The sequence below is a fragment of the Lemur catta genome, chromosome 4 (genome assembly GCF_020740605.2).
Source record: "Lemur catta isolate mLemCat1 chromosome 4, mLemCat1.pri, whole genome shotgun sequence".
Taxonomy (NCBI): domain Eukaryota; kingdom Metazoa; phylum Chordata; class Mammalia; order Primates; family Lemuridae; genus Lemur; species Lemur catta.
This window is the reverse complement of record NC_059131.1, coordinates 18355967-18381873: the sequence shown is the minus strand read 5'-3', so window position 1 is coordinate 18381873 and position 25907 is coordinate 18355967. Positions and strand designations below refer to the sequence as shown.

The 25907-nt window shown below is 38.7% G+C and overlaps 1 protein-coding gene across 4 annotated transcripts in view; it reads left to right on the top strand.

The window, feature by feature from the left end:
• Nucleotides 1–25907, top strand: part of DTNB (dystrobrevin beta) — a 220036-nt gene that overhangs the window by 76086 nt on the left and 118043 nt on the right. For all 4 annotated transcript variants that reach the window (XM_045549188.1, XM_045549190.1, XM_045549189.1 and 1 more), the window contains 2 exons: nucleotides 2917–3022; nucleotides 5581–5747. In XM_045549188.1, coding sequence (XP_045405144.1) covers nucleotides 2917–3022; nucleotides 5581–5747 — 273 coding nt within the window. The remainder of the gene's footprint in view (nucleotides 1–2916; nucleotides 3023–5580; nucleotides 5748–25907) is intronic.

Genomic DNA, 25907 nt, shown 5'->3' with positions numbered 1-25907 from the left:
ACTGTATATTCCAAAATGAAAATTTAATGAGAAGAGTGGCGTTGTTTTATTTTAAAAATATTTGGCTCAATAAAAGACATGGATTCCCATATCTGTTTATCCATTCAATCTGTTGTGATATGTTGTTTTGGCTAAATTATAGAAAGAAAATCTGGCCTAAAACAGTGAAATAGTTGCAAAGGGAGGAGTCTTCTAATAGCATTTTCAGATAATTGTGGCTACATCACATTGCCTCTTGAAAACTCCACTGAACACGCATGAGAAAATGAGATTGAAAAAGACAAATAATGTCTTAATATTATTATGAAAATAGTTTTAGCCTCATGAACTCCTTGAAAATGTTTAAAGACCTTCCAGGGGTTGCTGTGATCACACTTTGAGAACCACTGTTCCAGCCCTTGAGAGATGAGAAAATTGAAACCCAGGAATGTTAAGTGATATTCCCCAAATCACATAGTTGGTAGAAGACAGAGCACTGGAACACAGCTCTTCTAGTTTAATTCGTTATGCTTCTGGAGAACTTCAAATTATAGTATGACTGTGGGACAGCCTTGGAAAGTGATCCTATGATATCGAAAGATAATTAATTGTACCTCTTCATCTTGAAGATTTTAAAAAACTTCCATGGTAGGCAAACCAAAACTTTTTAGAGAAAGTAGTATTAGGATTATAAATGGATTATAAAAATAATTTTTAACAAATATAAGAAGATGTAGAAATATTAATTTAAACATTAAATTTATAATAAAGGATATGATATTTAATTTTTGTTTATAACCTCTTACTTGCTAAAAATCTTCCTAACGTCTTCTATCGCAATAATTTAAATGGACATTCTGATTTCACTTTGGCTTGTTGTTTATTTACATGGCCATGATACGAGGCACTTTCCATGTCTAGTCCTCTACTCAAATGTTAGGTGACTTTCTAGTTTTTAATGTTCATTTATTCCTCCCAGATTCCACTGAGGTCTCAGAAACAGTGGTAACTTGAGTGCCTGCGACGGAAAACACTTTGGATAACCTTTCTTTAGTCTATTTGAGTGGGCATTTCTCAAACTTCATCATTAGCACACAGCGATGTGTAGAGGACTGTGCATGCTGCTGTCATCCTCAGTGAGCCCTCTTGCATCTATCTCAGCTTCCCCCTCCCCCAGAGCCTCCCCCCCAGCCCCTGGCAGTTCTGGCCTGCAGTCTAAGCCTGGGTCTGAGACTCTCTCTCAGCTTTCCTCATCTTTTCAGGGGTTTTATTGCAAAACTTCCTGCTGTGCCTTCTACTGTACCTCCTTTTTCTATTCCCTACTTACCAGTTTCTTCTTTTGACAATTGTTCTCAATCAGAATGACTGGAATTAAAATTCTCTCAGTTGCCAGAAAGATAGACAGGAGCAAGTCTGTGTAGTCTTGAGCCTTGTGTGATGCATCATGGTGGGTGAGATGGCCATCCTGGAGGCGTCTCTCCTCCTAACCAAGCACCAGAACGCCTTCACGCCTTGCTTCCAGTTTATGTTAAATATGTTAGTGGTAAAAATCAGAGTTACTTTGTAATCAGCTGGCAATATCTTTAGGTCAGCTCTAACCAATTTTATCTTTTCTACCTTTTTTCTTTCCTAAAATAAAGTATTTAAAAGTTTTATGGGGAAACACCCATATTTTTTATAGCCTATTATTCACTTTAAGAAAAGTAGTGGGGCTGAGAACACAGTTACTTGGGATAGAATGAGATGAAATTCTAGGAGTCCTTTTGACTTCACCCCATCCCCAATCCCTAGCCCCTACCCAACCTTTGAACAGTGGGACGAAGGTGTGGAAAAGGCCTGCTTACGGCTGTGCAGCTGCTGTTGTGTTTGCTGTTGTATCTCTGCTCTTCTTTTGGAATAAAGTTTGAAGTGGAGGCTTCGTGTCCAGGTTATAGTTACAGAACTGTCCTGTCAAGTTGTATGGCACTGCATTTTCAGCTTTTTTTTTCTTTTCCCTTTGGTGAAGTAAAGGTATGTTGTGGGTTGGAGAAAATAAAAAGAATATTCATTAATTTGAAATATTATACAGGATTTGTTCTATCTACAACATATAACTATTTCTATCTTCTCTTTCTAGACTGTTTTCTAATTTTCTGTGTCCACATGGGACATAATTATTTCAGTGTTTCACATGCAGTGAGTGGAAGCTTACAACAGATTTGTTAAAAAGAAAAAGAATAAAAAAATGTAGTCTAGCTAGGGAGACGGTATGATGGAGGGAGTACTATGATGGGCGTTTGGATATTTACGTTCTGATGTCATCCTTATCATAACTATCTCTGCGACTTTGTCAAATTACTCCACTACCCCAAGCTTCTGTTTTCTCTTCTGTAAGTGAGAAAGTTGTTAAATGATGTCTAAGAGTATTTGCCCCTAACTTTATTATTTATGCAACAGTTACTTATTAGGTGCCTGTTGTGTGCTGGGCACTATTATGAGTGCTGGAAATACAGTAGACAACCAGACAGCCATAGTTCCTGCTTTCATTGATGCTGTTTATAATCAGGTGTGGGATGTCTGTCTCCCCCACTGGACAGCAGAAACAGTAGTCTGAAGGACAGTCCTGGGTGTGTGTCTAATTCGTGTAGGGCCACTACACAACCTTTAAATGCTCTGTTCCTTTTCTTTCTCAGCTATGAAATGAAGACAGTAATATCTAACCTGTTTACCTTACACAGTTGTTTTAAGACTAAAATAAAATAATGTAGGTGGGAATATATTTGAATATAGTCATAGTGTAGTACAGTGTGTATATAGTAATGTAAAATATTAATGTCACTTTAAAATTTCACATGTAATTCATTAGAGCTTGGATGGGAAAACCCTAAATTAACTTAATCTTGGAATTTAGAGATAATTGAAAAATATAAAGTATCTTTGTTTTTCTTCTCTTCACAGAAAAAGATAATGCTAAATATGTTTTTAGACACAATGATGGCCGACCCTCCTCCCCAGTGCCTTGTCTGGCTACCTCTCATGCACAGGCTTGCCCATGTTGAGAATGGTAAGCAGAACTTTTATCGTTCAATTGCTCACGTTATAGGAAGTGCAGGAACTGATTATTTGCAATGTCCTTAGCTAGTCTGTCATTGAAAATCATACTTGACATTTTGCTGTCACTCTATTGTTTGAATTTGTGGTTTTGGCTTTCAAAAGAGGAATATTTATTTCTTTTGAAAAAGGGGCGAGGCTTATTACTTAGGATACAAAGAAGTAGTAATACCAGGTCATAAGACTTTGTGGTTCAAACTGTAGGCTTTTCTTTCCTCAGATTGCAGATGGTTGTTTTCTGGGTAAGCCCACCTAATTTGTCTATGACTTCCTTTTTTTCCCCTTTAATTTATCAAAAACATAGCTCTAAAAAATTGGATATGTGGTGTAATATCAACTGCTAAAACTATAATTATTTTGGAATAATTTAAATGAAAATAGCTAAGATATAATTTAGTACTGGATTTCACACATCTTCCATTTTTTTCCTTTACTGTTTTGCCTTGAATGTACTCTTGGTGTCCTTCCCAGTAATTTGACTTAAATCTCTGTTTTGCTTTGAATTGAAGTGGTACTTATCTCTGAGTAACTCCTTTACTTTTTCTGTTATTGCCATCAGTTTATCTCCTTGTTTAGTTTGTCTGAATTTATTAACAAGAAGGCCATGGTTTTTCTGGCAACCTCCCTTCTCTCAAGGCTCTTGCCTGTCTTTTCCTCATTCCACAGAAGAGAACAAGGAATAGCTGAGAAGCCACTAAAAAGCAGGGTCCTCTTTTTCCCCTTGTAAGAATGAAATATACTTTCATACTATTTTTATTTTCTCCCTCTCCTATGCATACTTTAATTTTTTTTTTTTAATTTCTCAGCCTGTTACCCAACTATGGCTTTAGTTCACAAGTCCCTCAGATTTAGGATTAGTTTTCTTAAAGGACCAGAATCTCTTGACTAGACTAAAACAGCTACATTTTTGAAACAGGATTTTTAATAGAGATTTCAATTTTGAGGAGCAGTGTTTTTATAGCCTTAAGTATTTTAGTAGTTTTGTATGCAGTTGATTTTTATAAAAGCATTTTGCATCTGCTATACCAAATAGAAAAAGCCTCGTTTGTCAAGATGTACTGTTATCCATTTTATTGTGATTTTGTTTATAGTGTATTATTTATTGATTACATTTTTATGTGGTTAGTAATGTTATTTTTCTCAGTGACAGATAAATGTTATGAAATCATTGAAATATCTAGAAATAAAATGTTACCTATCACACTAACATTTGTCTGTATGTCTTAATTTTAATGGTGAGAAACAAAGTATAAAATTGTGGTATTTGTAAGTTTTTTTGTTATTTAGACTCTTTAATTCCTATGAAATTCATTACTTGAATTATTTTGAAGTTACTCTTCATAAGGAAAAAATATTTACTTGTTCAGGCAAAGTTATATTTTGTATACTGGTTTAGTAACCCAAGTGTATAGTATGTAAGAAGGTAACTACTACATAATGCACTTGATTAAAATCATACTTTTGCCAGAACCTGAATAGTTCTATCTTTCTTATTTATAATTGGCCCAGGTAGATCCTTTCTTCATTCTGTTTCTCAGCTTTTCTACTTGGTCACCTATTCCACTGACTAAGCACTGGCTTTTTACTGATTCAGAAGAGAATAAAAGAAAATCACATAGATATACATACTGAACCAAAATTATCATACCATATTTGATAATTTGATGTTAATATACATGTATCATTTAATATTAACCCAGATTGCTTAGAATTACAAATAATGGCTGCATTGATGTTGATGGCATTGATGTTAGCTCTAGATTGACTTGGTAGTCCTATTCTCTGGAGGAACTATACTATATTGTATAGTTTTAATTTGGAGCACACACTCTTAATTAGCACCTTCAACATGCCTTGGAAATACCTTGAATTTTTCAGAGGAAGTTATGTACTTTGGATTTTTCATTTCTGATTTTACTTTTCTTTTAGTCCTTTGTGATCTTGTTGTTTTTCTTACCTAGTGCTCAATTTGTTTTTGAGTCTTGATTCCGTAGTTAATATACATTTTTGGGAGCAGGACTAAAAATCATTATACTTGAGATAAGGTGGGCATTATATACATGATACTAGAAAGAGTTGTTCAGTGAAGATTTAAATAATATACCCCTGTTTCCTATTGACTTCCATTTCTTGTGTTCAGAATTGACTTGCCAGAGGAAGCAATTACATACCAACGTTTAGAAGTATAAAATTACAACCCATCATATACAGTTGTGTATTGCCCATGATAGCATATTAGAATGATTATTAGATTGGAATGTAATAGTCTTATGTTGAAAATTTTTTTCTGATTTATTAAGTCTTTTCCTTTTATTCTAGTAAATGGCTGATTAGATGAACAGAAAATTTAGATTCTTCAGTTCTAATTTTGTTTTCACCTTTCCTTTTATATTAATATTAGATTTGGTTTTCTTCTGTATTGACTTTATTATCCAAATGAAAATTCTACCTTTTTTCTTTTCCATCCCTCCTCCCCTCCCCTTCTCTCTCTCCCTTTTTTTCGGTCCACAGTCTTCCATCCTGTGGAGTGTTCTTATTGCCGGTGTGAGAGTATGATGGGTTTCCGGTACCGATGCCAGCAGTGCCACAACTATCAGCTCTGCCAGAATTGCTTTTGGCGTGGCCATGCCAGTGGCCCTCACAGCAACCAGCACCAGATGAAGGAGCATTCCTCTTGGGTAACTGCTTCATGTTTCCTCTGTGTCCCTGAGTGTTAATCTGTTTTATCAGTAATAACACATAGGCCAGTTTCTTGATGGATGCCTACCAAATAAGGATGTAGTATAATAAAATCTTAATACTAACATTATACTGGGGTTACAAAAATGTTATGCTTCTTCACTTGATTTTAAAAACAGAATTTTAAAAAATTCTAGGAGATAAAGATATTACTACATTTGAAATGGTTCCTTTTATTCAGTAAAATGAAATATTGCAATGCTGTCTTTCCAAAGTAAAAAGTAAGTTTCTTCTTATTTTATTTTATTTATTTTTTTACCTACAGAAAGTCTTTTAGTAATAATATATTTTGATAGAATATGAAAACAACTCAAGTTCATTTTTCAAAATTATAATATTTTCTTATTCTAAAACGAACAAGTTAAATCATTGAAAGTATCTAATGTGTTAATATTTGATAAATGAGTGTCTGTTTTCCCCTGGTTTATAAATAGCTTAATATCTACTTTTAATAATGAAGTTCAATACAATATTTTTAGGGCCCCTTCAAATTTGAGCTTGAAAATGACCAGTCTAGCACCACCTTCTCAGTGTAGAGCAAGTATTATGATGTTCAAAGTGATAAAGTGATTTTAAGTGTACAGTACAATATTGTTAACTGTAAGCACATGTTGAGCAGCAGATCTCTAGAACTTTTTCCTCTTGCATGACTGAAACTCTGTATCCATAGAACTCCCCATTTTCCCCTCCTTCCAGCCCCTAAAACCATAATTCTACTTTCTTCTTCTATGTATTTTACTACTTTAGATACTTCATATAAATGGAATCATAAAGAATTTGCCCTTCTGTGGTTGGCTTATTTCACTTAACATAATGTTCTCCAGTTCCATCCATGTTGTTGCAAATGGCAGGACTTCATTCTTTTTTGGGACTATATGATATTCCATTGTGTATATGTACCACAATTTCTTTGTCCATTCATCCATTGATGGAAACTTAGGTTGATTCTAAATCTTGGCTATTATGATTAGTGCTGCAATAAACATGGGAGTGCTGACATCCTTTTGATGCACAGATTTCCTTTCTTTTGTATATACATCTAGTAGCGGGATTTCTGGGTCATATGGTAGTTCTATTTTTAGCTTTTTGAGGAACCTCAATACTGTTCTCCATAGGGGTTGCACTAATTTACACTCCCCCCGAATAGTCTATGAGTGCTGCTCATTCTCCATGTCTCCAGCATTCGTTATTGCCTGTCTTTTGCATAAAAGCCATTTTAACTGGGGTGAGATGATATCTCATTATAGTTTTGATTTGCATTTCTCTGATGACTAATGGTGTTGAGTATTTCTTTTTTTTTTATTTTACAAAATGGGATTGTATTATATTGTTCTCTTTTTTTTTTTTTTGACATTTTGAACACTTTTATCTTTTTTTTTTCCAGGATATTATGAGGGTACAAACATTTTGGTTACATTTTATGTCTTTGCCCCACTCAAGCGAGGATTAGAGGCATGCCCTTCCCCTCTATAATGTTCACTGCATCCATTAGTTGTGAGTTTACCCCTGCCAACCCCCTAATCCCTGGAGAATATTACTACTGTGTGAGCACCATCATGTTGATCAGTCAGTGCCAATTTGATGGCGAGTACATGTGGAACCTATTCTTCCTATCTTGTAATATCTCCCTTCGGATAATGGGGTCAAGCTCTATCCAGGAAAATATAAGAGGTGCTAGATCACTGTCGTTTCTTATTATTGAGTAGTATTCCACAAGGAGTTTAAGAGAGAGTATGAAAGAGAGTATGAAACAGGCTGCCAGGGCTGGTCAGCTTCACTCTTTTCCTGTTCATGCTGGGCACACACCTAGACCACGTTTCTCAGCCCTCGGGTAGCTAAGTGGGACCACGTGAGTAGTTCCTGCTAGTGGAATGTGAACAGAATGATGGGTGTCTTCTCAGAACAAGACAGTTAATAACAAGGTGCCTTCTCTGCCTCTCTGATACCTTGGACGAGAGAATGCCATTAGGAACCAGTGGAGGGTGAAACCATAGAATAAAAGGAAACTGGGTCCTCAAATGGAGAATATCCACCAACCCACATGATGGGGGCTTGATAAAAACTTTGCGTTAAGTCCCTGAGGTTTTAGTGCTAGAAATAGAGTTCTGTTAAAACCCTAACATTTGTGGCATTGGCTTAGCAGTCAGGTGGCACACTGTTGAGGGAATGGTATTGGAGAGGAAAAGACAGAAACCCATACTATGTAGTGGTAACTAATTTGGGAAATTTGTCATCTGTGATGACTTGGGAGGCACACCTCACGCCAACTGAGCTCTAGGTCAAGTGTTGGAAAGGATCCAAATGTGAGACTATTAATGGTAAGGTGATACAAGCAGAAGATGAGCTTAGAAAGAATTGGCTAGTTTGCAAGCTGTAAACAGAAAGGAAACAGAGGAAGCTCTGACACTTGGGGCAGTAAACGGAAAAACAAAGAGCTGAGAGCTGAGAAAGGCTTTAAGCAACACAGGCCTAGTGAAGTTTCTCGGTTGAAAAAGGTGACTCAGTCCCATGGCAAAGATCAGATAAAAGGCATCAGTTCTTATTCTCAGCTGCTTGTCAGAATCACCTTGGTCCCACCTATGGAGCTTCTGATTTATAGGTCTGAGATATGTGAAACCTGGACATAGACAGTTTTTAAAAGTTCCCCAAGCGATCCTGTTATACTGCCAGAGTTGGGAACCACTGACCTTGTTGTTTCATGTGGCCTCCAGGTGGCTTCTATTAATTGAAAGCAAGAGGTGTGGAGGCAAAGAAATACATCAGTCTTGAGGATTATGTCTAGGAAAGAACTTTGTGTGTGGTTACTGGCACATGGAACTGACTGGAAACAAATAGATCAAAGGGTTCCTAAGTTTCTGAGGGAATTATGTTGGCAAAGAAACCCTGAGCCTGGACTGAACAAGCCCTTAACTATTTGAGCTATAAAACTGGTATAAAAAGAACCTAGAACTTGCTCTGGCAGGGTTGGTTGGTGGGTTGTAAAGCTGTGCAGCCCCTCAGGAGGCTGTGCCAGGGCCCACTTGGCCAAGGAGGGTATTGGTAGGGAAGACCCCCCTGATCCTGTTCCACCATTGTATATTGGGAATGGGAAGGGGTCATGCAGGTAATTGCTGTTTTAGTGCATAGATTGTATCTGAAGAAGTTACACATGATCCTTGTGAAGATGAGGCCATGTCCAGAGAGCCTGGATGCACTGACTGAATGGGCCTTCAGATTTTCTCTCTGGGCGTGTGTGGTGTGGTGGGAGGAGCTGAGTGTGTTCTGTGTGTACAAAAGGGGAACAAAAAGGTATCTGGTGATTGAAGTGTATTCATGTTTTCCTTTTTGTAAACCAATTCCATTGGTGAGAACTAGTCATGTAGTCCCATCTGGAGGATGGGTTATACTAATATTATATAGATATATGTGTGTGTGTATAAAAAACACTTCTCAGCCAAGGCAGTTTAAAGCAGGCCTCTCTATCTATACTCTCCCACACTGATATACATTGACAAATGGAAAGATCTCCAAAGGAACCAGCTGTGGCAGGAGCCCTTAGATGGAAGGAGGCCGGGTACCTGCTTGAGGGAGCACAACCCTCTGCCAGTCTGCATAGGACGCTACCATGAGCAGAAATCAGGAGTATAGGGGTGGGGAGATTGGAGATTGAATACAGAGGTCATATAGGCCTTGTTGAGAAAGTGAGACTTGAGCAAAGACTCAGCAGTTTGCCAGCAGACACCTGGGGAAGAGCAGAGGTGTTCAGTGTTCAAGCCCAGGGCAGGTGTGTACCTGTAAGTTTAGGGAAGAGAAGCCAGTGTGGCTGGAATGAAATGAGCAGGAGGAGGATTAAAGGAGGGGAAGTCGAAACATTAACATGGGCATGTTGACCATTGTCAGACTTTTAGTCTGAATGAAGTGAGCAGTCTTTAGAGAGTTTTGAATAGAAAAATAGCATGATTTGATTTATATTTTAAAATTATCAGTCTGGATGTCACGTAAAGAATAAATAGCAGGAAAAAAAGAAGCAGAGAGACCATTTAGGGGAGATTATTGAAATAATTACAACAAGATATGGTAGGATGGTAGCAGTAGAGGTTGTAGAAAGGGTTGAATTAGGATGTTTTGTAATATGGCCCAATGGGTTGGATGTGGCTTGAGAGAGAAGAGCCAAGGGAGACTCTAATATTTTGTCCTGAGCAGCTAGAAGGATGGAATTGCCATAGGCTGAGACGGGGAGTCTGTGGGTGGAGCACAGTTAGATGTTCAAGGGTCCAGTTTTGGACTTGTTGAATTTATGTTGCTTATTAGATATCCATATGCAGTTGTCAAGTAGACTGTTGTATAGAGTTTAAGAGAGAAGTCTGAGAGAGAAGTATAAATTTGGGAGTCACTGGCACATATTTAAAGCCATGAGACTGAATGATACCCCAAAGAGAATGAGTGAAGATTAGAGAAGAGAGAAGAGAAATAAGATAGACCCCCTGAGTTCTCCAATATTAAGAGATCTGGGCGAAGAGGAAGATCCTGCATCCAGTGAGGAGGGAGAAAAACCAGGAGAGTGTAGTTCTGGAAAACAACTGAAGAAGGAGTTTTGAGGAGGAGGAAGTGTTCAGCTGTGTCTAATGCTGTGGCTAATCAACTAAGCAGACTGAGGACTGACCCTTTGTCTGACAATGTGAGGTCATCTGGAGAAGAGCAGTGTCTGCGGAGTGAGGGGGACAGAAACCTGGTGAAGGTCAGTTCAAGAGGCAAAGGCAGGAGAGTTGGGGACAGCTGGTGTAGACAGCTCTTCCAGTGAATATCTGTTTCTAACACTATCTCTAATAGTGGTTCCTATTGGGCTTCTAGAAGACCCATTAATCTCACTTCACTTTTCCTCCAGATTATAGCCAAGAGTTGGGCAGATGGCAGTCTGTTTGAGAAGTGGCTTTAATTATGAGGAAACAGTGGACTTGCCAATAGCCCCTGAATCGAATATACCCCCACCCAACTGCCAGCCTTGCTAGCAGGGAGCAGACCCTGAAGGCTTGTGGGTCTGGGGAGCAAAGGAGAGTGTGTGCTCTCTGTGGAGTTTGCAGATCCTAAGAAAAAAGGGAGAGTTGGCGCTAAGTGAAGCATGTTCAGTTTCTTCTCTAAAACCAACCAGTCTGATTAGGAGAGGAGCAAGTGAGGGGCAGAGAGGTCCCTCCACCTGAGAATAAGAGAGTGGACAATGTAACTCAATATTAATTTTTGTGTTCAAATGTGCCAGGATATTTTAGTTGTCTTGTCTGAGATACTCGGTATATATTTGAGTAACCTTGCCATCAAGACTGTGGTGCCCATGATGTGTCAGTGACTCTTGCTGCATAATAAGCCACTCTAAAAGTTAGTGACTTAAAATGCCAGTCATCTGATTATACCCAAGGACTTGGTGGCAGGAATTTGGATGTGGCAAAGGGGTTGGCGTGTCTCTGCTCCATGCTGTGTGAGTGCTTTGCTGGGATGACTAAAATAGTGGGGTTAAGTTGGGGGTGGCAGTGACTTGAATGCCTGGAGTGTTCTTCCTTCCAGTGACTGCCCTGGGATGACCACCAGGGCGGGATCAGCTGGCATGGTCGGCTGGAGCCACCTATGTGTGGCCTCTCAGTGTGGCTCGTGCTCCTCAGTGCTTGGCAGCAGTGTTTTAAGAGAGAGTGTCCCTAGAGGAGGCATCCAGAGAGTGGTGGTCCAGGAGAGCTGGGGCAGAGCTGCAAGGCCTTGTTCACCTCTCTGTGGGAGATGTGCAGCCTCACTGCTGTGCTTTGTGGGTAGGAGGAGTTGCTGAGGCCAGCCTGGAATTGAGGGAAGGAACAGTAGAATTCACCTCATGCCAGGTGGTTGAGGGAAGGTCATTTTGCAAGGGAGACCCTGTGCGTGAGTCATTGTTGCAGTGATCTCTTGCACAGTGTCTGTTCAGAAAACACAGTCTGCCCTACGTAGAAAAAGGCTTGTAATTTGAAGAAGGATTCCCATCTAAGTGGTTAATTTAGCCATAGCGATTATCATGGTTTTCTACTAAATTATACTTTTAGAAAGAGCATTTTATTAAAATAACTAGGTATAATATTTGCTGATTTTTTATTATCACATTTAAATGATTCAGATTTGGAGGAATTTTTTTAAGTAAAGTATTTTGGAGATAGTTTTTTTTTTTTTTTTTAAATCACTGTTAGGATCTTTAACCTTAACCTTCATTTTCCTTAGTCTGGGCATCCATGCTTCTTTGATTCACTTTAAACCAACCAAGCTCCTTTCCTGCCTCCCTGTCTTCCTTCCATGCTTCTATTAATTGTGGTAAAATATATATAATATAAAATTTACCCTTTTAACCATTTTTAGGTGTACAGTTCAGTGGCATTAAGTACATATATATTGTGTAACCATCACCATCATCCATCTCCAAAACTCTTTCATCTTCCCAAACTGAAACTCTAAACCTTTCATGATATGTAAGGAGGGCTGGAAACAAGCCTACTTTTCATTCCCTGTCCTCCACTGTCTTCCATTCAGATCTTTACTTACCCTTCACTTTACCAAGATAAATCTTATTCCCACTTAGTTGTTCCATAGTAGGAAGTCTTGAGGGGCATGCATGTGTGTTCATTTATACAAAATACACTTGTACCATATATACAGTTTGTTAGTACAGTGGAGGTAATTATATAACTCTGAGGTCCCCAACAGCCTGTTAGGAACCAGGCTGCACAGCAGAAGGTGAGCTGTGAGCGAGTGCATGAAGCTTCATCTGTATTTATAGCTCCTCCTCATTGCTTGCATCACTGCATAAGCTCCACCTCCTGTCAGATCAGTGGCAGTATTAGAGTCTCATAGGAGCTCGAACCCTGCTGTAAACTGCACATGCGAGGGATCTAGGTTGCACGCTCCTTATGAGAATCTAATGCCTGATGATCTGAGGTGGAGCTGAGGCAGTGATGCTGGTGCTGGGGAGCAGCTGCAAATACAGATTATCAGTATAGAGAAGTTTGACTGCACAATAAATGTAATGTGCTTGAATCATCCCAAAACCATCTCCCTCACCCAGTTCCCAGTGTGTGGAAAAATTGTCTTCCATGAAACCAGTCCCTGGTGCCAAAAAGGTTGGGAACCACTGATATAAGTGACTGGTTGATGGTACAAAAATTTCACCTTTCTTCCCAGCAGATGGCAGAGTCTACCTCTGAACAAAGTTACTTATCGTTGTCTTCAAAATCTGTGGATGAAGAAGTATTTTGGATTTGTTTAACAATCTTTGGTAAACAAATACTGGTTTACTTTTTAAAAAATAAGTGTTAATGGACAACTCACATATGTCCAGCATAATTGTTTGGACATTAGTAGCAAAATTAAGCCATTTACTTTAAGGAGTCAGAGCTAGTTATGTTGTTATAGACCTGGAACAGTTGAGATTATTGACTTAACTTTGTCAGAAGCAATATTTATTAATAATTTTCATGTAACTAGTGTTCCTCTCCTCACATCTCTTGAATTCTAAAAGATAATTTCATATGTATTCATGGGGAAAAGGCATGTATGCTTATTGGGCATGCCTCTGTCCAGTTTTAAATAATCACATCATAATTAAACAGTTACTTTACACAAAGTACAAAACTAGACAGGAGCGTTATTTTTTTAAAAGTATAAGACAATAGCCCCACTGTGGCAAGCAGGAGATAAGACATACACATGAAGAAATTAAAAACAAAATCTACAAAATTGAGTCCTTTAGCCCAGTGGCCAGCTCTCCTCAAGGAGACTGCTGAGGCTGCGTCTGCCATGGCTGTTGCCTCTGCTTTTATCAGTCAGCATCATCATGTAAGCTGTCTGGCCACCCTGTGTCGTGTGACCCAGTGTTTCCATCATGGTCTGCACCTCCTGCATACCCGGCCTTCTCGTAGGCCTGCACAGCTCAAGTCCCTCCAGCGCTGCTCCTCCTTGGTCAGCAGGAGCCCCATGTCCAGCTGCCTCTCTACTTGTTTCTATTGAAATGTGGCTGCCCTTGTCTCTAGAGCTCTGCATATCCTGCAGCCCCTTCAGGTGGTGGCTCTTTATTCTCTCACACCCCCACGTGTATTTAGGGGTTGGCATTTTGGTTAGGGTAATCATATAATTTATCATCTAAACAACCCACTTGAGAGTGAAAGGGGACACTATTAATTATGAGGAATAACATGCATAAACTGGGATTATCTTGGGTAAACGAGGACTTACATTCATTATCTTAATTTTCTTTTGCTGCATAACAAATTACTACAAATTTAGCAGCTTAAAACAATGGAAATTGTCATCTTACTGCATGTAGGTTAGAAGTCCAGGTCTCACTGAGCTGAAATTAAAGGTGTCCGCTGATGCTGTAGTTACCACCTGGGGCTTGGAGGTCCCTTTGCCAGTTCGCTGGTTGTTGGCACAATTCATTTCACTGCAGCTATGGTACGAGGGACCCATTCTCCTGCTGGCTGCCAGCTGAGGAGGACTCTCAGCTTCCAGAGGCTGTCTGCAGTTCCCTGCCATGTGGCCCCCATAGGCAGTTTACAACATGGATGTTTCCTTTCTTCTAGGCCAGCTGGAATGCATCTCTCTGATTTCCTCTGCAGCCAGCCAGAGAGACGCTGCTTTTAAAGGGCTCTCTTGATTGGAGCAGGCCCACCCAGGATAGTCTCCCCTTTGGCTTATGATGTAGCATCATCAAAGGAGTGATAGCTTATCATATTCATAGGTTCTACCCACACTCACAGAGCATGAGATTGTACAAGGATGAAGTTTATTGAGGGTCCACTTGGAATTCTGCCTATACTAGTCACCCTCGTTATTTTTCTCTTTGCTTTCCAGCTTGCCACTTCTAGACCATTACACTTTGAATCTCTTAGTTAAAAAAAAAAAGCAAGTAAGATACTTCTTTGAGGCTTATGCCATTTTAGCTCTGAAATCCTCCTTTTCTAATTGCAATTATTTCCTGACTATAATGGTCATGCCCCTTCACTCCGTGCGTTGGATTGATTGGTTGGATTGGTGCCAGATTCATAGTCACCTCATGGTGGTTTCAGTGTCTGTGTAGTTGAATGTTTTAATGTCCTGACTACACAGTTTCTTGACTTCTGCAGGAAATCTTGTGATCTCCTCCACTAAACCTCCAACATCTGTTCCCCCATTTATACCCTGGACATTTTTACCACCTTTAACTGCTCTACTTCCAGAATCACTGATTTGACATCCCATTTTCTGTTGACAACCTGTTGTCATTATTACTGACTTGTTCAACTAAACTCAATAAGATCATTGTTTAATCTTCTTCCAATCTCTCATCCATTGACTTGTTTGCTTACTCCCTGTCTGTCAATCCTCTCTTCTTTTCACTTCTCATCCATTTTAGATATGGTCCTTCATTCCTGTAGCACAAACTCCCTTGTACTGTGACTTTTTAAAATTTACTTCTCTGTCAATCAATTCATAAATGAACTAGTTTATCTGCTTTCCCCAGGTACTTATGAAGAAAGCCATATAATAGGGCAGAGTCATATTACCACACATTTGTGGTCACCCATCTCAAACTGGCCTTCAGCATTGTAGTCTTGTTGAATTTCTCTGGTCACCTTGCTTTCCCGTTCTTTGTAGTGGTCAAAGTCCCCATTCTTTTAAATAGTCTACCCTGACTCCTCCCCTCTGAGTGGATGCTGTCCTTTATTACTACAGAGAGAAAACAAAAGCCATCAGAGAAGAACTCTCTTAGCTTTTTGCTGCCATGTTTACTCATTGTTAATATTAATAGTTTAGTCAACACATGCTATATAGCAGGCACTGTTCTAGGTGCTGGGGTTACCTAGAACCAGTTAGAACAAAGTCTGTGTCTGCATGGAGCTTACATTATAAAGGAGACAGATAGATAAGAAGTATAAGAGCCAAAATCCCTAAAATAAATGAACAAAGAAGATACCAAGTGATGGTAAATTCTGTGTAGTGAAGTAAAATATAATGATATGACAGAAAGAGGACTGAGTAGCTACTTAAGATATGGTAATCAACAAACTACTGAAACTGACTTAAGAGGAAATAGAAAATCTGAATAGACCTATAACAAGTAAAGAGATTGAGTTAGTAATCAAAAATCTTCCCATAAAGAAAAGGCCAGGCCAACATGGCTTTACTGGTGAATTCTACTAAATATTTAAACAATTAATACTGATCCTTCACGAATTTTCCAAAATAGAACAGAACACTTTCCAACTCCTTCTATCAGACTAGTGTTACCCTAATACCAAAACAAAACAAGGATATCAAAAGGAAAGAAAGCTAAAGACCAATATCTCTTATGAATATAGGTGCAAAACCTTCAACAAAATATTAGCAAACCAAATTCAGCAGCATATAAAAAGGATTATACAATATGACCAAGTGGGAATTACCCCAGGAATGCAAAGTTGGTTCAATATGCAAAAATCAGTATAATACATTATATTAATAAAGAACAAAAATAAAATGATCATCTCAATAAATGTGAAAAAGGAATTTGATGAAACAACACCCTTTCATGATTAAAAACAAAAACATGCAGCAAACTAGGAATAGAAGGGAACTTCCTCAACCTAATAAAGGACATCTGCGAAAAATCCACAGTTAACATCATATTTAATGGTGAAAGACTGAAAACTTTCCCCCTAAGATCAGGAACAAGACAAGGATGTTTGCTCTCTTGCCACTTTTATTCAACATTGTACTAGAGGTTGTAGGCAGGCACTTAGGCAAGAAAAAGGATGAAAATGCATCCATATTGGAAATGAAGAAGTAAAACTACTTCTATTCACAGATGACATGACCTTGTATATAGAAAATCTTAAGTAATACACATGTACAAAATATTAGTGGTAATAAGCATTTTAGCAAGGTTACAGGATATAAGATGAATACAAAAATACAAAAATTAATTATATTTCTCTATACTAACAATGAACAATCTGAAAATGAAGTTAAGAAAACAATTTCATTTACCTAAGTATCAAAAAGAACAAAATAGGAATAAATTTATCCAAAGAAGTGCTAGAATTATACACTAAAAACCATAAAACATTGTTGAAAGAAATTAAGACAAAGGAAATGGAAAGACATGCTATGTTCTTGGGTTAAAAGACTTAATTTTTTTGTTTTTTTGAGACAGTCTCACTTTGTCACCCTGGCTGGAGTGCAGTGGTGTCCTCATAGCTAACTGTAACCTCAAACTCCTGGACTCAAGCAATCCTCCTGCCTCAGCCTCCCAAGTAGCTGGGACTACAGGCATGCACCACTATTCTCAGCAAACTTTTCTATTTTTTGTAGAGACAGGGATCTTGATCTTGCTCAGCCTCATCTCGAACTCCTGACCTCAAGTGATCCTCCTGTCTCAGCCTCCCAAATTGCTAGGATTATAGGTGTGAGCTGCTGTGCCCAGCCAGAAGACTTAATATTGTTAAAATGGCAGTACTCCCCAAAGTGATCTACAGATTCAATGGAATCTCTGAAAATCTTAGCTGCTTTTCTGCGTAACCCCATAACCTGATCCTAAAATTCACATGGAAATACAAGGGACCCAAAATGGCCAAAACAATCTTGAAAAAGAACAGAAAGTTGGAGGACTCACACTTCCTTATTTTAAAACTTTAACAGTAATCAAGATAGTGTGAGCAAGACACTCAGATTAAAATAAAGAAAAGGGAAAAAAAAGAAACAGTGTGGTCCTGGCATGAGGATAGACATGTAGATTAATGGATTAGAACTGAAACTCCAAAAATAAACCCTTATATATTTTTTTTGATTGGTTTTCAACAAGGGTGACAAGACCATTCAATTGGGAAAGAATAGTCTTTTCAAAATACAATGCTGGGACAACTGGATGTCCACATACGAAAGAATGAATTTGGACCCTTACCTTATACCATATAAAATATTAACTAAAAATGGAGTATAGCCTCCTAAATGTAAGAGCTAAAACTATAAAACTCTTAGAAGAAAATACAGATAAAAGTCTTCATGACCTTGAATTTAGTGCCTTCTTAGATATGATACCAAAAACACAAGCAACAAAAGAAAAATAGATAAATTGGACTTTTAATGAAATTAGAAACTTTGGTGCTTCAAAAGATACCATCCAGAAAATGAAGAGACAGCCCACTGAATAGGAAAAAATATTTGCAAATTATATCTGGTAAGGGATTTGTATCCAGAATTATAAAGAACTCTTAAAACTCAACAACAACAACAACAACAAAGAGCTCCCAAATAACCCAATTTAAAAATGAGCAAATGGAAAAGTAGAATAGTGGTTACCAGGGGTTGCGGGAAGGAGGAAAAAGGAATTGTTTAGTGGGTATAGAGTTTCGGATTTTCATAATGAAAAATTTCTGCAGATCTATTTCACAATAATGTGAATATACTTGGTACTACTGTACACTTAAAAATGGTTAAGATGGCAAATTGTTATGAGTTTTTACCATGATAAAAAATGTAAATTAACCTGGGGGAAAAATGGGCAAAGGATCTGAATAGACATTTCTCCAAAGAAGATATATTAATGGCCAATATGCACGTGAAAAGATGTTCAACAAAATTAGTCATTAAGGAAATGCAAATCAAAAACACAATGAGAAGCCATTTCACAACCACTAGGATGCCTAAGTGAAAAAGACTAATGATAACGAGTGTTGACAAGAGAAATTGGAACCCTCATACATTCCTGGTTGGAATGTCAAATGGTGTAGCCCCATTGGAAAACAGTTTAGCAGGTTCTCAAAATGTTAAACACAGACATACCACATGATCCAGCAATTGTATGCCTAGGTGTATACCCTTATGAATTGAAAATATATGACTGTGCAGAAACTTGTACATGAATGTTCATAACAACAAGCTATTATTCAAAATAGCTAAAAAATGGAAATAACCTAAATGTCCATCAATTGGTGACTAGACAAAGTGTGGTTTATTGATACAATGGAATATTGTTAGACAATCAAAAGAAATGAAGTATTGATACATGCTAAAATATAGATTAACCTTAAAAACATTATGCTAAGTTAAAAAACCAGATACAAAATGTCACATATCATGTGATTCCATTTATATGAGATGTCCAGAATAGGCAAGTGCATAGGACAGAATGAAACATACAGAACAGGCAAATGCACAGAAAGCAGATGAGTGGTTGCCGGGCCTAAGGAGAGGGAGGGATGGGAAGTGACTGCGAATGAGCATTGAATTTCTTTTGAGGGTGATGAAAATGTGCTGAAATTAGATATTAGTTATGGTTGTACAACTCTTTGAATATGCTAAAAACCACTGAATTGTACAGTGGGTGAATTTTATGGCATGTGAATTTTATCTCAATAAAGTTATTTTTTTAAAGAAAATTGGATGGCTGAGGAAAGCCATTTTGGGAAAGTTGACATTTAAACTGACATTGGAATGACTAACTTGAGGTTGGTGGTTATAAATTCAAAGTCAGACGAGTCAGCATGGTTGTGTGTTTTACTCCCACCACACAATGTGTGGGTAGAGACACAGAATGGATAGGATTGGGGTTTTGACAGAGAAGTATGACGAAGGAAGAGAAATGGCAAGGGGGTTGGAGAGTATGCAAAGAAAATATAATAATGAACCATGGCTTGTGGGTTGGTTCAAGAGAAATAAGGCCTTGAGAGAGACAGGGTCAAGATGATAGGCTCAATGCAGTATAGGTCCAACGGGGATTGAAGTGTTGTTGGAGGCAAGGTACTAGAAGGAATGGGCTAGAAAGATAGAAGTGGGTGTGAGAGTGGGTGCTTGAAACTGAGATTTTAGATAGTGTGCAGTAGCTGGCAATCAAGTGTTCTAGGAGGTGACTGGAAGTGGTGGCCGACATGGAGTTGGGGGGCAGTTGTTGAAGGAGAAGAGTTCAGGAAGGATAGATATATTCATTTCCTAGGGCTGCTGTGACAAATTACCACAAACTTGGTGACCTAAACCAACAGAAATTTATTCTCTCACAGTTTTGGACACTACAAGCTTGAAATCAAAATATCAGCAGAGCCATAGTCCCTTTGGAGGCTCTAGGAAAGAATCCATTTGTATTAGGGTTTTCCAGAGAAGCAGATCCAGCAGGGTGTGTGTGTGTGTGATTTATTTTAAGAAATTAGGCCAGGCGCAGTGGCTCACGCCTGTAATCCTAGCACTCTGGGAGGCTAGGTGGATCGCTCAAGGTCAGGAGTTCGAGACCAGCCTGAGCAAGAGCGAGACCCTGTCTCTACTAAAAAAATAGAAAGAAATTATCTGGCCAACTAAAATATATATAGAAAAAATTAGCTGGGCATGGTGGCACATGCCTGTAGTCCCAGCTACCCGGGAGGCTGAGGCAGTAGGATCACTGAAGCCCAGGAGTTTGAGGTTGCTGTGAGCTAGGCTGACGCCACGGCACTCACTCTAACCCAGGCAACAAAGCAAGACTCTGTCTCAAAAAAAAAAACCAAAAAACAAAAAAAGAAATTGGCTCACACAATTATGGAAGATGACAAGTCCCCAAATCTGCAGGGTACGTTGGCAAGTTGGAGACCCAGGAGAGCTGATGATGTAGGTTCAGTTCTGGTCTGAAAACTTGAGAACCAGGAGAACTGGTGGGGTAGTTTTGGTCTGAAGGCCTGCAGGCTCAAGACCTAGGAAGAACCAATTTTTCATCTGAGTCTATAGGCAGGAAAAAGCCAATATCCCGGTTTGAAGGCAGTCAGGCAGGACTTAGGGAAGGGTCAGCCTTTTTTTTTTTTTTTTTATTCAGACATTTAAATGATTGGCTGACACACATTCACATTAGGGAGGGCAATCTATTTTACTGTCTGCCAGTTTAAATGTTACTGTAACCCAAAAACACCCTCAAAGGAACACCCAGAATAATGTTTGACCAAATATCTGAGCATCCCATAGCCCAGTCAGACTTATATAAAATTAACCAACACACTGGCTGTTGGCATTCCTTGACTTGTGGCTGTATCTCTTCAGTCTCTGCCTCCTTGGTCACATTGCTGTCTCTTCTATCTCTTCTCCTCTGTGTGTCTGTCTTCTAAGAATACTTGAGATTGCATTTTGGGCCACTCAGGTAATCCAGGATAAACTCTGCCTCTCAAGGTCCTTAACTTAATCACACATTTTGCCCTAGAAGGTAATATTCACTCTTTTGTCATATAAGGTAATATTCATAGGTTCCAGAGATTAGGATGTGGACCTGTCTTTTTGGAGGCTGCCATTCAACCCACTACAAGCAGGTTATTGGAAAGATCAACTATGTGGCTGTTGAAATCAACAGTAATGACAGTAGTACTGTTGGACTCCACTAAGGAAGGATAATAGGGTTTTGGTCTGATGACATGACATTCAAAACTGGTGTTTTAAGGAAAAGGGAAAATGATCTGAGTGGCAGTGAGGTTCTAGGAGGACATTTCCTCCACCTGAAGACCCAGCTATTTGAGGGGTATGAGAAAGAAAGCAGCCACCCCTTGAAATGGCTGCAGCAGAATCTGAGCCTTCAGGGAAAGCCAGGTTTCCTCCTAGAACCAAAGGTGAAAGCGACATTCAGAGAGGTTGATGCATAAGCTCAGCCAGAGGAGAGATTTTGCTAACGGTGGACTGGGAAGTAAAAGGGTTTTGAGAGTTGAGGATTAGTGGGAGATGGCGTCATGTGAGATGTGCAGAGCCTTAAGGAATAAGAATCCAAGTGAAAGTCTTGGATTTCTTGTGAAACAAGCATAACCTGATATAACCAGATAGTCTCCAAGGCAGATCATGGTGCTGCAGCTGTGTGAGCTGGGAGAAGGGTGTTGGTACCAGGAGCATGCAGGACTCTGGGTTCCTCTCTATGCTTCTATTGATGGTGGCATGGAGGCCTGGGGAGAAGTGCTCTGAAGTTCTCTCGACCAACAGCTGACCTAGAGGTAATTGACTGGTTTGTTGACCAAGGGCCTCCGTTTGAAATTATGGACCTTCTGGAGGCATCTGAAGAATAAAGGGAATGGGCTGGGGTATCCTGACATTTATTAGCATTTTCAGTAGGTTGCCTCAAATGTTTTAAATTGCCCAATTCTACCGTGATGTCTGGCTGCACTATTTATTCCTAAACCCATTTACAGCTGCAAAAGTGCTGAGTTTAAAATGAGAACATTTAAAACAGACCCAGCTGTTTAAAAAGATGGGTCTATCAAAGAAAGAATTGGTGTGTTGTCTATGAAACAATAAGACACTTTTTTCAACTGTAGCCTGATTATTCTTAAAGAGATGACAGGGAGGTTTTTCCATTGCACAGTGTATGACTTACCCTAAACCAAGCAGTTCTTCCAATGAGCAATTTCCTCTGGCAGTTGTCACTTGCCCACAGCCCTTTCTTCAACTTTAGATCTTTGTTAATTCTTACAGATGGCCACCAGAGCTGCGCTGGAGAGTGGGGATCTTCCTCCCAGGTGTGGGGAAGATCAGTGGGTTCTGTATCTTCAGCAGTGAGAATTGTCTGTTTCTGCATTAGCTCAAATATATCAGTGATTATTGCCTGTATATTAATACTTAGTGCTTTCTGAGATCTGCAGATACAGATTTAGAATAGAACTCTTTCTCTAAATAAATTTAATACATGTGGATTGTATGTTGCATATCTCCATTTAGTGACTACAAAATGTCCAATTTTGAAATACTCATGTGGTATTTATTCATTAAATCTTTTGATCACCTTAAATTAACCAGAGATTTTGTTTCCCAGCATTCTGTCCTGAGCTGTCTTTTCTTCTCTTTTCTTTTCTTGCAGCACCTTATGTCTGATTGTTATAATACAGTTCCAGATAGATGCCTCTCCTTTCCTCCGCCCCTGACACTGATAAATTTATGCAGTTTTGTTTTTTTTTAAGAGACATGGTCTCACTCTGCTACCCAGGCTGGGGTGCAGTGACATGATCATAGCTCACTGCTACCTCCAACTCCTGGGCTCAAGTGATCCTCCCACCAGCTGGTACTACAGGCTCACCCTGCAACACCTGGCTAATTTTTTTTTTCACATAGAGACAGAGTCTCTCTATATTGCCCAAGCTGGTCTCAAACTCTTGGTCTCAAGGGATCCTCGTGCCTCTGCCTCCCAAAGCTCCGGAATTACAGTTGTGAGCCATTGTGCCTGGCTAAATTTCTACAGTTCTCAATTCCAGCCCATGCTTCTTGTGTGGGTCAAGACTCCTGTATTCAGTGACATTATGGACATTTCCATCTTGAGGTCTCACTGGCTTTTTAAATTTTATTTATTTACTTATTTATTTAAGTTTTTAGAGACAGGATCTCACTATCTTTTCCAGGCTGGATTTGAACTCCTGGGCTCAAGTGATTCTCCCGCCTCAGCCTCCCAAGTAGCTGGGACTACAGGTTATGAGCTACCGGCCCAGCTCTCACTGGCTGTTCTATCAATACATGGCTCTAACGGTTTTTCAGTTTCTTTTTTTGGACTTCTAGGTTGATAATTATGTCATCTATAGGAAACAATAACTGAATTGCTTTATAATAGCTATACCTCTTTCTCTCTCTTTTTTTTAATATTTCTGTATTGGTAAGAACTTCTAATTTTTTGGAAAACAGTGCTTCCCAAATTTTCCTGAAAAGAATCATCTGGGCTGCTTGTTAAATATACAGAGTACCAGGCCTTCAACCTGGGAATATTAACTTAGTAGGTCTAAGTAACTGCTTTGTTTTGTTTTTCTAAAGAAGTGCTTCAGGAATTTTTGATCTTCAGACAAGTTTAGAAAACACTGTTTCAGAGAGTGCTGAATAATGGTTATGATAGTCTTTTGTTGCTGACTTTTGGTGTGTCTGTACCATGTATGCTATCAGTTGACTGCTGGCTCTGTTCCTATCTTGATCTGTGGTAGTATTTGTGATAGCTTTGGAGATATTGTGTGCCCTAGTGTAGTCATACAATGGGCAATCTGAGCCAGGCGGAGAGCTTTCATTCCTGGTGTTCATTCAGTAACATATTTAGTGCCTGATATGTTCTAGGCCCTGGAAAGTGCTGCCATGCACAGAAGTACACGGGAGGTCCTCTTAGTTTGCCAACCCTTACGCTCTCTTTAACACTGTGATGTTAAATGCCTGTGAGTCTACTTCTATAGCACTTGTATATTCTTCTCTTTTTGTTTTAGCTGACTTAACGTTTTATTTGCCAAAACCTGAAGTACTGGTCACACTCCTCCTTCCTAGTTGTGTTCTGTCATGGAACCTATTACCGCATTTGAGTGCCAGAGAATTATCTGCTCAATGTACACCAGAAGCAACTTCTAAAACAAAGATGACTTATAACACACTAAAGTTTTATCTTACAGAGTAATGTTTTGAAAGCTTTTATAGTTATGTCTTTGGTCTCAGACTTTTATTTATATCTTTCACTCCCAGGCAGCACTATGACAGTATTAAACTATTTGCAGTTGTCTGATACACCATATTTTCTTACTTTTATGTCTTTGAGTCTTCTGTTCTAGTTGCGTTTATCTCCTCTCCTCCCCATTCTCCAACTTTCCCCTTGTCAACCTCTTTATATCCTTTAAGAATTAGCACAGGTATCGCTTCTTTTTCTGATCCCCTAAGCTGATTTTTACATCTCTTCATGATCTGCTACAGCACACTGAATACTTCTTTCAAAACACTTACCACACTATTGTGATCACCTTTACATAATCTGTTCATCTGTCTGTATATGCCATTAGATCATAAGTCATTAGTATATTATTACCAGTGACCTGGTACACATAGTCAGTGTTTATTAAAAAACATGAAAGTTGGCATTTCCTACTTGTTCCAGTTTTAAATTACTTGTGATGATGAAAGTAATAATATTCATTTTATGCCCACTTGCCTGCAGAAAATGCAGATTGATAATTTTTAGCAAGGGTGTAGAGAAGAGGACTCTTGAAGATTCTTGGTAGGAGTGTGAATTGTACAACATTTGAAGGACAAAATTTAAAATGCATGTAATTTTTAACCCAACAATTCTCCACATAAGAATTCTCCCAGAGGGCTGGGCGCGGTGGCTCACGCCTGTAATCCTAGCACTCTGGGAGGCCGAGGCGGGTGGATTGCTCGAGGTCAGGAGTTCGAGACCAGCCTGAGCAAGAGTGAGACCCCCGTCTCTACTAAAAATAGAAAGAAATTATCTGGCCAACTAAAAACATATATACAAAAAATTAGCCGGGCATGGTGGCGCATGTCTGTAGTCCCAGCTACTCGGGAGGCTGAGGCAGTAGGATCACCCGAGCCCAGGAGTTTGAGGTTGCTGTGAGCTAGGCTGACGCCACGGCACTTACTCTAGCCAGGGCAACAGAGCGAGACTCTGTCTCAACCAAAAAAAAAAAAAAAAAAAGAATTCTCCCAGAAAGACACTAATACCAAGTATACTAGGATTTTTGTAGGAGGATATCATAGCAGCATTATCTGTGATCACCCAAAAAATATATGTATATCTATCAGTAGGAAAATGGTTAAATTTATTATGGTATTACATACTGTGGAATTCTGTGCAGCAGTCATAATAAGTGAAATAGATCTACATGTACAGATATGGAAGGAGTCCATAATATATTATTGACTGAGAAAAGCAAGTTGTGTAGCAGTATATATAGTGTATAATATTATCTCACTTTTATAAGAATAGATTTGATTTTGCATGTGTTTATCATTTTTCTTATTTATGCATGGGAAACTATCTGGAATAGTATGAAAAGAAAAAAAACCTGTTTATCAAGTTATATTATTTAAATGTTATATTGCTGTATTTGATTTTTTCAATGATATGTAATCTTTAGTAAGTATTCATTTAATTTGTCTTCCCCTAGAATCTCTGAGTTGCCCTTTTATGAACTAGCAAGTAATTTCTTATAAAATATTTCAAGCATATAGAAAAGACTTTATTGGATTTTAGCATTTCACTAGATTTTCTTTAGATCCTTTTTTTTAAAGAAATAAAAACAAAAAATTAGAAGTCCCTATATATCTTCCAAAACCATTTTCCTCAGAACCTGCTCAAAGATAACCTCTATTTTGAAAATGGTGTTTAGTATTTCCATTCATATTTTTGTATTTTTTATTACTTATAT